The sequence below is a fragment of the Rhinolophus sinicus genome, chromosome 2 (assembly GCF_057876585.1).
Source record: "Rhinolophus sinicus isolate RSI-liver-muscle chromosome 2, RSI-T2T, whole genome shotgun sequence".
NCBI lineage: Eukaryota > Metazoa > Chordata > Mammalia > Chiroptera > Rhinolophidae > Rhinolophus > Rhinolophus sinicus.
The window spans coordinates 70,458,772-70,471,756 of NC_142502.1; the positions used below are offsets into that span (position 1 = coordinate 70,458,772).

Sequence of the window (12,985 nt, forward strand, 5' to 3'; positions counted from 1 at the left end):
TCCTATAAGACACTATTTTATCGTCATTTTAAATAGTTAATAGTCTTTTATATTTTCTCATATATTTACACTCCCCCATGCTCTTCATTATTTCTTTCAATCAGTGCTTCTATTTGGTGTCATTTTCACTCAGCCTGAAGAACTTCCTTTATGATCCAGATATTAGTCTCATTCTTCTGTCAACAAATATTTTCACCTTTTGTTTGGATGAAAGGATGTGCTCTTTACCTCAATTTTTAGAGGATAATAACTCTAGGTATGAAATTCTAGGTTGACATTTTAAAAATACTTTTACATATTATATAAGGTGTCATTACATTATCTCCTTCCTTGTATACTTTCTGTTCACAAGTCAATCTCAGGCTTACTGTGATTCTTTGAAGGTAATATGTCTTTTCCTCTGGCGGTTTTATGAATTTTTTTCTTCATCATTGGTTTTTATCAGTTTGACCAGTATGTGCTTGAGTGTGGCTTTCTTTGTATTTATGCTGGCTGGAGTTCTTTGAGCTTGTTCAATGCTGTCTTTGTTGCATGTATTCATCTAAAATATTTATTTCTAGAAATTCTTGGAAATTAGCTCTTGAAATTTTTTTTTCTTTCCACTCTTGTTCCTCTCTTTCTGTGCATTTAGTTTAGATTATTTGACCTAGTTCCAACTCTTACATTCCAGTTCTTTTCTTTCTGCTTTTCTTCTCTCTGTGATTCAGTTTAGACATTTTGTTTTGACTTTGTAAGCTTAGTAATTCTGTTTTCTGCTGTTTCTAGTGTGATGTTACACCCATCCAGTAGATACTTAATATTAAATACTGTATGTTTATTTCTAAAGTTCCTATTTGACTCTGTTTTTAAAGATTCCCATCTACTGTTGAAATTATCTTTTTATCAATTTTGTCCATTTCTCCCTTATTTTTCTTAACATATTAATCATAGTTATTTTAAAGTCCTTTTCTGCTAACTCTAATATCTGGATCATTAATGGATTTACTTCTTTTGTCTAGTTTTTTTCAGTTATTATTGGTCATATTTTTCATTGCAACTATATATGTATCCTTTTTATTGTATATAAATAGACTCTAGAAGCTCCAGATGATATTATTTTACCCAGACATTATTCAGCCTTTCCTAAATTAGACAGAATGCATGCAGAGCTGACTATATTTACAAATCAGACATTGAGCTGATTTGTAGTTAAATTCAGTCTGTGATTTGTCTTATTCTTAGGGTCTTGACATCCTGTCTTTTTTATTGAGATCCTAGAAGATCTCTGGGCCCCTTCTTTCTAGAGGGACATTTTCTTCTAAGCACTCCAAAACTGGGGGATTTCAATTTGCCTGTGAGAATTTTCCTATTCACTCCCATGGTCTTTTATTTTGCTACAACACATAGAAAATGTCCACAGGGAAAACTGACCATGCATTTGAGGTTCCTCTAGATTCAAAACTTTCCCATTGGTCCCAATGACTATCCAAAGCTTTGCTTGTTTTCCGAGTCAAATCCCTCTGCTGAATCAAGTCTAATCCACAATTTGTGCCCAGAATCAGCAAATGCCTCAAGGAAATAAAACAAATAGCAGTCATCAGCTGGTTTTCCTTCTCTGGCATTTTAATCTGTCTGATTCTTCACTTTCGGAACATTAATCTGTCATGGTCTCCTGCATTTTACTCTAGAGCAGAACCCATTTCGCAGAATTTCTGAACTTGGAACAGATGTAGATTACTTTCTGAAACATGATTGAAGCTGAAAGATGTAATCACTAAGGGTGTTGATGCTGTGTTTTCACCTGTTGCAGATAAAAACCTATCTACAGTGAAATAGATAAAATAAGCCAACAGATAAAAGAAGCGACCAACAGAAAAAGGAGTTCTGGTTGTATTCCAGAATGCTGGTTTGTCCTTACATCCAGCTATATCTCTTTGTCCAAGGGGTTCAATACCTCTTTTGGTTTTGAGGAGCCCCACTCTCCTTGAAACAAATTCTCTCTTTTGCTTTTAGGTGAAATTGGTTTTCCATTACTTGCAATAAAAGTCTTAATTAACACTATACTTCATACTATTACATGTATTGACACAAATAATAATGTTGGCATTATCATTATTTTAGGTTTTTATTTTTTAAAGTTTACCATGGATGTCCCTATTTTGCAATAATGAACTGTTGTGACATCTTGCTGCACACATGCTTACCTAACATAGTTTATCATCCATTTCTAATGTAAATCTTCTAATGTTCAGGGGTCTTGGAAATCTTATAGCCAAACACGTTAAGAGTATATACAAAGTAAAAAGTAAGATCTGAATCTGGCTAAAAAGAGCTCTGTCATGCATAAAGTACAAAAGTTTTAGTGCATTGAAATTTAGATTTTTTTTTTTTTTTTTTTTTATGTTCCTGGTTTTAGCAAATTCTTAGTAAGTGAACTTGCCAAACTGTTGATTTCTGGTTAATATTTCCTTTAAAGAACTTTATTTGAATAATTTTCTCACCAGGAATAGGCCTCTTTTTCTTTGGTCAGTTACTGACCATGGGGGACAAAGGGGGGGTTCAATTATATTCAACACATGGGGGGCAGGAGAAAAGCAATTCCATTTTTTTTTTTTAGGTTATTTTTCTAACTTATATTCTAACTAACATGGCAAAAAATGGAGAACAGGTAATGTCACTGTATTTAACATGTTACAGCTATACAATTTTTTAAATCTTTAATTTATTGGTACATAACAAAGATTATTTTAGAGAATTAAATAGCTATGAGCAGTGATGTTACCTCACAGGTGAGAAGAAATAAAGCCACAGACAGGATTTTGAAAAGGGCTGCCAATGCTCAGCTATGGGGCTGACTCAGTGTAAATCATTGGTAAAGAGCTGGTCCTTGAAATTAGAGAGATTTGGATTTGAAAACCAGTTCTATAACCTACCAGCTGTCTGACATTGGCAGTTACTTGAATTCTCTAAGTTTCAAATTCCTCATCCAGAAAGCGAGGATGATAATAATTCCTAGAGTTGTTATAAGAATTAAATGAGCAAATGCATGTGGAATGTATAGCATAAGGCTTAGTACATAGTGGTCTATAAACGATAATGATTGTTATTCATTAATTAAAGGTGAAGAAACAATAAAACAGCTTGGCTTTTTTTTTTTGTTTTTGTTTTTGTTTTTTTGCAAGACTGGGACTAATCACACAGAACAATGCAATTTTTCTTAGTTGAACATCAGGCAAAACCCAATTTCTATTGCTTCTTTCCTTAGGCCAGTGGACAACTTCACTATTATATTCTTTGAATTGATTTTTCCAGAGAGACTTCATCTTGAACAGAGCTGCCTAATGATGCTGCCAACTTAAAGTAGCAAGTTGTTTCTAAGTTTGGTGGATTTATTGGCATTGTTTTTCCATCCAAAAATTTCTTATTATTGTGACATCCCATTGTTTTTCCAAGAAGAAAAAAATCAACACCCATCCCCTGTGTAACCTGTGCTTATAACTTTGTTTCAGGTTAGAAATTTTCTTCTAAAACCTAGGTCTTCAGCCAGGAAATATGTGATTGAGACCTAAGTTGGGAACTAGCTCTTCTACTACCGTGTTTTCCCAAAAATAAGACCTAGCGGACAATCAGCTCTATTGTGCCTTTTGGAGCAAAAATTAATATAAGGCGCAGTCTTATTTTACTTTAATATCAGACCCAGTCTATAATATTATATTATATTATACCAGGTCTTATATTAATTTTTGCTCCAAAAGACGCATTAGAGCTGCTTGTCTGGCTAGGTCTTATTTTCGGGGAAACAGGGTAAGTACCATAACACAGATACCAAGTCAAAGGCCCAGTATGGGGTCAATGAATATCAAGAGGAACCTGAGCCTCACAGCGTCTGTAACCTCTGGAAGTTGTCTGCAAAAATTGTATGTATACATCTGTATGTACGTATGCAAATGTTATTTTATCAGAACATTTCCACAGTTTCATCAAGCAAGATAAAAGTAAGACTACTTTCATTATTATCGATAAGCTTTTAAAGAATAGTTACTGGAGGAAATATAAGAGGAACCTAGCAAAGGGCTAAACCTACATATGAGGATGTACAGAGCTCAAGGTCTGCCCATTTCCTGGGTGGGAGCTAAAAAACAAAAACAAACAACCAAGCAAAAAACATAAACAGTGGCCATAGATTGTGGAAGCAGGACTTGCAATAAAAAGTAGCTATAGCTGTCAGGTCCCCACATTTTGTGGTGAGGGACTGCTTGCAAATTTTTCAGGTGGTGGGGATAGAGGGTGTGAGATTGCATTTCCCTTTATTAGAGGGGCAAAGCCACTAGAGCGTGAGGGGTCCCGCTATTTTATTTCAGCAAGGCAATGATAAATTCGCAGGTTCTTTCTTTCTCCTGTGCCTAGACCTGTCTTAAGAGGCACTTTCTGGGAAGTGCAGGGAAGACTCTAGGGATGCTGCAAGCACGACTCGAGTGAGTGGCCCAGACCAGAGGGCTGGCTGGCTTCCAGCCGAGGCAGAGTTCGGTTGCACCAGGTTCTGTGAGGTGTCTATTGTGGTTTCCTAGAGGTGAAGGAGGAGTCCACAGCGCTGGGTCTGGTTAGCGCCGAGCTGCAAATTTGGAAGTCTGTGCCTGCTCGCATTTCACTGCATCAGCAGCATGAGTATCTTTCTAGCGTTGGCGAGGTCTCTGCGGCGCGACGCTCCTCGGGTCCCTGTGCAGCTCACCACGGGGTCAGTCTTCGCGTCTGATCTAAGCTTCGCTGGGGTTCTAGCGTTATCCTCCCCCTCCTCAGCTTTTGCTAAAAATCCAGCCGGGTGAAGCTGATGAGGGGCGCACATTAATGCGCAGTATTGTGTGCGGTAGTTAAACAGGAGCTTATTTGCTTCCAGCTAACTTTTGCTGTGCCCTGATGCCCCATCTCGATCCCTGTTCCGTTCTTTCCCCTACGGCTGTCTCTCTGGGCTAAATTTCCCAAAAAACTTTAGCGGAGGTTCCTTCTAGCGCAGCTGGGGACCGCGCCTAGGGGCGGGTCTTCTGCAGGGCCAACCCAGGCAGGGACAACTTTAAAGATTTCCTGCTCTCTTGACTGTTTCACACGCACGCACCCATGTGAAAATACCTACATTTTATATACCTTTAATGTGCAAAAGGAGTGAGTGAAATGCGGTAACAAATTAATGAAAAGTGGTTCTCTAAACTGTCAAAATCCTGTCGGTTGATGGTTGGGTGTGTTCAAGGAAGTCTTAACCAAAGTCGGGGGTCAGAGGGTGGAGGATCAAACTCCACCTAGATTTTGCAGATTCCACTCTGTAAAGCAGTAATAACGTGGCTGGAGAAAGCCACAGGTTTCCCCATCGCTGAAGCCAAATCCTAGAAGGAGCAAGTAGTTTTCTCCTTTGCATGCTCCTGGAACAGAAATTGAAAACTAAAAGGCTGCCTGCAGCTTGTAACATTCCACTCTGTCTTCCTCTGCCTAGCGTCCCTTCAACCATTCTTTCGAATCTTGCCTGCTTCCCTAAAATAGCAGGAAAATTGTTTTCTGGCACACCCTCACTGCAAACACACACACACACACACACACACACACACACACACACACACACACTTTTTGCTCCATCCTGGCCAACGCCCCCACCTAGTGGTTTAGGTTCGCCTGCTTTGCTTCTCTCTGCTGTGGTTTCTAAGAGAAAGTTGCAGTCTAGGTGGACAACTGATGTGGGTGGCTGGAATGGAAGGATGGGCAGGACCCCTTAAAATGTTGTGCAGTGAGGTTTTATATTACCTGAGCAGAGCTGGATGCTAGGAATCAGAGGGAAGAGCCGTTGGTGCCTTTTTCCTCAGCGTGACTACAGGCAGCCCAGATGCATCCAGAGGATGTCTTTGGAGAGCTGCCACCTAGTTCAAAGAGTACCCTCACTCATAATGCATGAATGTGTTTTATTTTCTTTATAACAATTAACAGTACATGAAAGCATGTTACTTTTTTACTTGTTCATATGATTATTGTCTTTCTGCCTCTTCTAGAATGCAAACTCTTTGAAAATCGGGGCTGGGTCTCTACCCCATTGGCCATTATACACCTGATGCCCAGAATTCCCGGCACAGACTAGGCACTCTATTTTGGCCTGCCTGCCTGGCTTAGAAATGGGGAATTAAAGTAAATTGGGTTAGGGTTGTGTCAGCTTGGGTAAAAAGCTCTTCTTTCAAAGGATCTGAATTATTCTTTTAAAACTGAATGGATGTGCCAGATAATCTCCAGCTCTAGACAGAATGATACTCTTTAAAATATGCTTACACTTAACCCGATGAAATCAATAACAATGTAGTGGGGTTGGTTTTGTTGTCGTTGTTGTTTATTGGACGCATTCTACCTGCCCAACACTGAGGTAGACCCTGGTAACTCATAGTTGGGATCGCTTAGCTTTCCGGACTGAAAATACATTGCACTTTTCCTTTAAACTTTCTCTGATTTGTACTTCTACCTTACATCTGTCAAGGTTGGAGGAGGATCTGAACAAAGAGGATCTGCTAGGGGGCTCATGGGACCCACTGGTTGGCATTGCTTGGTGCCGCATATTGTGGATCCCGGAAGTAGTCCTTGAAGGCGAAGGAGAAGCTGGTGGCCATGGCCCCAGAGCCCCAGAGCCGTTGATTTTATTGTTGCTGTTTTGTGTGTTTTTTTCAATCCTAATGACCTTTTTTCTAAGCAGGTTGTGGAAGGCAAGTGTTCACTGCGAACTATTTTCCAAAGGTAGTGAACTGTTGAGTGGCTGAGGCTGGAGCAGGAGGGCGGAGAGAAAGGTTTAATTTCACAACAGTGAGCCTCTGCTTGTGATACTTTTGCATTTCTGCAGACAGCTTTTGTTTTTCTTGTTGACTAACAGTTAAAGGGGAGGGATTGAAAGAAAAGCACATATTTCTAAAACCAGATATATGAAAAATTAGTTGGTATTGTACCAAGAGTTAAGTATGACGATGCCCGAAGTATGAAATGTACTGTTGGCCTTTTTCTTCTAAGGCAATATGACTGGCGCCTCCTTTTAACCTGGGTGTGGCCAGAGGGCTGGATAAAATTCCAGAGCTGTGAGGTAGGGCTGGCTCCACCTAGCACTGGTCTGTCGGGGTTTGGGGGACGCAGGGATTGTGCCTGTGCCCCCAGCTGAGAGCGTGGGTCGAACTGGACCGGAGCGCAGCAAGCTCCGAATCCGACAGAGGCAAGGACAGGACGCCCTCATCCCCATTCTCCGCCAAAACTGCGGCACCTGGGTGTCAGGATCGGAAGGGGATCCAGGGGGTGGGAAGTGGAAAGAGGGGGCGGTAGGACCCGGCGGGAGCTTCTTGGCCAAGGAGGGAACCAGGCGGGAGGAAAAGAGGGAGGGAGTAAGACGAGGGGGAAGGTGATGGGGAGCCGGCATCCTCACTCGCCGCGCCGCGCCGCACTGCAAGAGTTGCACGCCTTGGGCGGACCGGACCTGTACTCTATAAAAGGAGCCCATCCGATCCGCGGCTCACATGCTCCTCCCAGGCTGGCGCACGCCGCTTCCCTTGGGCTTCCGCAGAAACCTACCCCTTCCCTGCGTGCCGCGCTAGGTACCCCACACCAGTGCGCTCAGCTGCTTGACTCCGAGCGGTGCCCGTGAGTCCGAGGTGTCCGCGGCCGCAAAGCGGTACGAATAGCCGCAGCCCTAGCCCCGGAGTTCCCCCTCGTGCGGCCCCGTCTCCGCGGGACAGCTCGCCCGAGTAGCCAGCGCGTGAAAAGAAGCAAGGGCAGAGCTCCAGCGAGAGGCGCGGCACAGCGCGGCTCCCAGACTTCACCCCACCCAACTCTGGCGGCCGCAGTCGCGGCAGGAAACTGCCACAGCCTGGGGAGGGGTGGGGGGCGGGAATGCAAGACCAGGACTCCACGCTGGCCTGCACGCTTTGGTCTCAACAGCTAGAAAACTCCTGCGGGCCGACTCTGCAGATCTAGGAGCGTCTGGGTTAGGAGACGCTCAGTCCCGAGCAATTGGGGTAAGAGACCACACCTGGCTAATGCTCCCTTCTCAAGCAATACATCACCCTCTACTAGACGCCCGGGTGGAAGCTGGAGCCGAGTGGGGCTCGGTGGGCCAGTGCTTAGCAAGACCCGGAGTGGAGAGGAGCAGCCAGAGACCCGGCAGCAGCGCAAAGCGCACTGGAAGTGAAGGTGACGCGCTCGCCTGCCTTGGCTGCCGCGCCCTTGACCTCTAGTTACAGCTGGGAACCGGGGTAGAGGAGTAATGAGGAACCCGCGGAACTAACTGGCAACCAACCAGGGGACAAGACTGTGGTCTCTTTCGCGGTCATTCCGTCCTCTCCCTTGCCCGTTCCATGCCCGAGAGCTGCGCTCCGGAACTGGGACGAGAAAAGACATGGAGGAAACCAGCGCTCCGTGCGTCCCGCCGACGTCTGCGGGCTCCCAGACTGGGGTTTCTCAAGCTAACCTCTCTAATGCTCCCTCCCACAACTGCAGCGCCGAGGGCTACATTTACCAGGAATTCATCGCCTTGCCCTGGAAAGTACTACTGGTCGTGCTGCTGGCGCTCATCACCTTGGCCACCACGCTCTCCAACGCGTTTGTGATCGCTACGGTGTACCGGACGCGGAAGCTACACACCCCGGCCAACTACCTGATCGCCTCCCTGGCAGTCACCGACCTTCTCGTATCCATCCTGGTGATGCCCATCAGCTCCATGTATGCGGTCACCGGCCGCTGGACCTTGGGCCAGGTGGTCTGCGACTTGTGGCTGTCTTCGGACATCACCTGTTGCACTGCTTCCATTCTGCACCTGTGTGTCATCGCCCTGGACCGCTACTGGGCCATTACGGATGCCGTAGAGTACTCAGCTAAAAGGACTCCCAAGAGGGCGGCGGTCATGATCGTGCTGGTGTGGGTTTTCTCCATCTCTATCTCGCTGCCACCCTTCTTCTGGCGTCAGGCCAAAGCCGTGTCAGGCCAAAGCTGTGTGGTGAACACCGACCACATCCTCTACACCGTCTACTCCACGGTGGGCGCTTTCTACTTCCCTACCCTGCTCCTCATCGCCCTCTACGGCCGCATCTATGTAGAAGCCCGCTCCCGGATTTTGAAACAGACTCCCAATAAGACTGGCAAGCGTTTGACCCGAGCCCAGTTGATAACCGACTCCCCCGGGTCCACGTCTTCCGTCACCTCCATTAACTCGCGAGCTCCCGATCTGCCCAGCGAATCGGGGTCTCCGGTGTACGCGAACCAAGTCAAAGTACGGGTCTCCGACGCCTTGCTGGAGAAAAAGAAGCTCATGGCCGCAAGAGAGCGCAAAGCCACTAAGACGCTGGGGATCATTTTGGGAGCCTTTATTGTGTGTTGGCTGCCCTTCTTCATCATCTCCCTGGTGATGCCTATCTGCAAGGATGCCTGCTGGTTCCACCTGGCCATCTTTGACTTCTTCACGTGGCTGGGCTATCTCAACTCCCTCATCAACCCCATTATCTATACCATGTCCAATGACGACTTCAAACAAGCGTTCCATAAACTGATACGCTTTAAGTGCACAAGTTGACTTGTCAATTGCAGTGGGGTCGCCTAAGCGGCCTTTGGGGACCATGTTGTGTCTGGTTCCACAGGTAGGTCGACTCTTCTTTCACTGTTACTGGGTCGGAGTGAGGCGCTCTCTTCTGGGCAAGGGCAATGGATCCTGAGAAGCCAGGACAGCCCTGAGAGAGAGCGCGCGCGCGCCCTGAAAGGAGAACTGTTCAAAATAAAGATAGAGCTTCCCTGCTGAGGAGGAGGCTCGTTTGCTCCCCTCAAACCCCAGGTTCAGCAACTGACCCTGCGGCAGCCAATCACAAGGGGGGTTTGCAACTTTTTAAAAATCCATGATGGAAAGGTGATCCCTGCCCTGCTTTGGTGTCATGGATGACGCCCTCTAGAACCAGTGGTACATGTAGTTGTTGTCTGAAGAATGCCTGAGACAGATACATGCAGCCTGGCAGTCCTTGAACTAGACATTTAATACCCTGTGTTTTGGGGAGAACTTTGTGTTACAGCTTCATTTGAGAACAGTTACTTTGGCATCCTTCAGTCTTCAGTTTTTGTTTATTTAAACTTGGTTGGAGAAACTTGTGGATTTGGTGCTTCAAACCCAATGAGTGGCTTGGATGGCACAGAGAAACCTTGAAGAGTTAACAGCAAAATTCTGATGTTAAGATAATCTATTTTTAGTATAATTGAAACTATATGGGGTTGGTGGGTGGGAATGGGAGATGGGAAGTGTTAAGATGAGAACCAACATCTATGATTGTTTGTTTTCTGCAGATTTGTATTTTTTTAATTCCTATTTAGTGACTGTCAAACCACACTTCTAACAACTCAAACAAAGCATTATGTGTGCTAGTGCCAAAGTCTGTAGATTGCTTTATTTTTCCTCCTAATTTCATGTACCTGTCATTTTACACATTTAAATCCCCATAAATGGAGGGTATAATGGGTGACTCAGCCCAAGCTGCTGCCCTATTTCTTATTAATGCAATCGATTAAATGGATGATATTAAGTACATACTGCTCCTTAGCAAGGGAAGTATCTTTATTCTTTATACAATTCAATAAAGAATTTAGTCTTTATACAATTCATTCAGCCACTTACAGAGGCTGATATAAAGGAGATTGATGAATAGGAATGGTTCTTATACAATTAAGGAATCAGGGGCAATAGGAGGATGTATACTTTGACTTGTAAAAAATTTTAAATGCATGAGACTTTTTTCTGATAGCCATTTGCACTCTCCTTCCCATTTGTAATTCCTTTGTGTGCTAACATATAAAGTAACTAAGAGAGCTAGATCCTTTCTCCAAGAATCTTCAAAATGCAGTAAGAACCCTAAAATCTATTAAAGAAAAACAAAACTTGTTTCTTTTCACTTTCTATTGAAGTTTGGGTAGGAACGAAGCTTGTTAGAAAACTACATGCAAGGACTTTAGAAAAGCTTAGAGAAGCTAAAATTAAGTCTGCTTTCTTCGTAACTCACAGAACCAAACCTCAGACTTACTAGGTAATCAGTAAACTGACAAACTTTTGAACCTCGGAAATTTGCCCCTGATCTGATACCCCAATGAGTATAATAGCAGTAATACTTGAAATTTATCTGTCTTTTCAAATTGCAACAATACTTACTTGTTTCTCAGATTCACTCTGAGGACTCCACAACACAGGGCAAGATTACACACTAAAAGATGAAAAGTGCATTATATAAATAAAAAGGAGCAGCCCTGAATGATCCTCTACACACACAAAAAAAATGTATATGTGAAACATTAAATATGCCAAAGAAGATTCACACTCCCTTCTTCAGAGAGCTTTCTGTAGGTGATACCTTTTGTCTGCAGAAGCAAGTTTGTCTTTATAAAATGAATTCACTCCGACTTGAAGCTCCCCAGTCCAGACTGTTATACAATAGATGCATTGAGCTAAAGAACACTGCCTACTGTGCAGACCTTCACTCTAGAGTAATGACTCTTGATAATATACTATTCAAAGGTTCACACATAAACTAAGTAAAAAAGGGAATTTCGATCAACATTTACACCAGTCACTGGAGTAAGATAAAATTTTAGAAATTAAATAATCCTGTATTTCTGCTGTATCCCCAAGTTTGTGTATGTGAGTTTGTGTCATTTCGCCTATGGAGAAATCTAGTTTACTACTGATAAGAATGTGCATAAAGCACAGTATTTATGTTATTATGTTTTTTTGTTTGTTTATGCAGGTGTGTTTTCTTTGGGCCTAAGAAGCAATTAAGTTAACTTCTAGGCATCTGAGAAGGAAAAAATTAATTGAAACAGTCACTTACAAATGATTTCTTTATTTGGCACTTACAATGATTGTGTCCTTATATTAACAAAGTATGGTCAATTTAGTCTAAGGGAATGTTTACCTTTTTTTGTAGGTTACCTGCCTAAATTTTTGCTTGACTATTTGGCTGAACTGACTGGATTTGGGGCATATTATGTGAAGTAGAAGCTTGCAAACACTTGTATTTATAAGAGATCTAGAATCACCATCCAGCATTGCACATTGTTATGCAAAGTGTATTATTCACCCAGGGGTATGCAGTTAAGAATGTTAAGCTCCTTTTCAGTTACTGCTGTCTATAGCATAGTTTGTTTCATAAACTAGACATATGGCTTTTCTGCAGACCATAAAATGGGAAATGGAAATGTTTCACTTACAAAGAAATGAAAACACATTTTCATTGGCTGTGGTAACAAATGACATTTTCCATATTGCTTAATTGCACAAATTTTCACACAAATATATGAATGTATACTCATCCCAAAATACCAATATTGTCTTGTGTTTCTAGGAATTCTAGAGTTTCCTTTTTAAGAATGGACACTGCACCCATGAATGAATTGTTACTGAGTTCAACAAGTTTCCTACAGAACAATGTTCTTCACTTTTTCTCTCTATTATCTTAGTTTTATCTTCTTTAACCAGGAAACCCTAAGAGGACTATAATTCACTCAAGCAGTAAAATCTCAGATTATGTGTTCCATGGAGTTGTTATGACTGAAAATTGCCTTTGGTATTCCACCTTTCAACAAATGTGTATTTGGAAATTAAATTTAGGTAATAATAAAATAAAAGTCCTTTTTGTGTTCTAAAAAGCTTTGGGTAGTAATTCTATTATTATGGAAAGATCGGTTAATTGGATTCTGGGTTACATTTAGGAGTGTGAGCCTTCCAGAGAGAGTAATTGATGATAAAAGATTCAGTGGTGGACTGACATGTACAGCCATGATTTGGGGGATGTAGTTTATATCTGAGGAAGAATTTAAAAGGAATTAGACAGACCATGCTCTCACAATTCTGCAAAGAGGATAAATCAGGATCACTGTCATAAGAATTTTCCAGATCAGCATTCTTAGAGGTAATGTTTAGTCTTTGGTCTAGGCAGGGGTGTCCAAACCTTTTTCAACGTTTTTTACCAAGGGCCATATGCGG

General features: G+C 42.8%; 1 protein-coding gene across 1 annotated transcript; it reads left to right on the plus strand.

Annotated features, from left to right (window-relative positions):
• Positions 1 to 6,535: 6,535 nt before the first annotated feature.
• HTR1B (5-hydroxytryptamine receptor 1B) lies at positions 6,536 to 12,641 on the plus strand. Its single transcript, XM_074333219.2, has one exon. The coding sequence runs from the start codon at positions 8,375 to 8,377 to the stop codon at positions 9,542 to 9,544; it is 1,170 nt and encodes a 389-aa protein (XP_074189320.1). The 5' UTR covers positions 6,536 to 8,374; the 3' UTR covers positions 9,545 to 12,641.
• Positions 12,642 to 12,985: the final 344 nt, after the last annotated feature.

Excerpts from the sequence above, each read along its gene's own strand:
- HTR1B (XM_074333219.2), top strand. The coding sequence starts at position 8,375 with ATGGAGGAAACCAGCGCTCCGTGCGTCCCGCCGACGTCTGCGGGCTCC.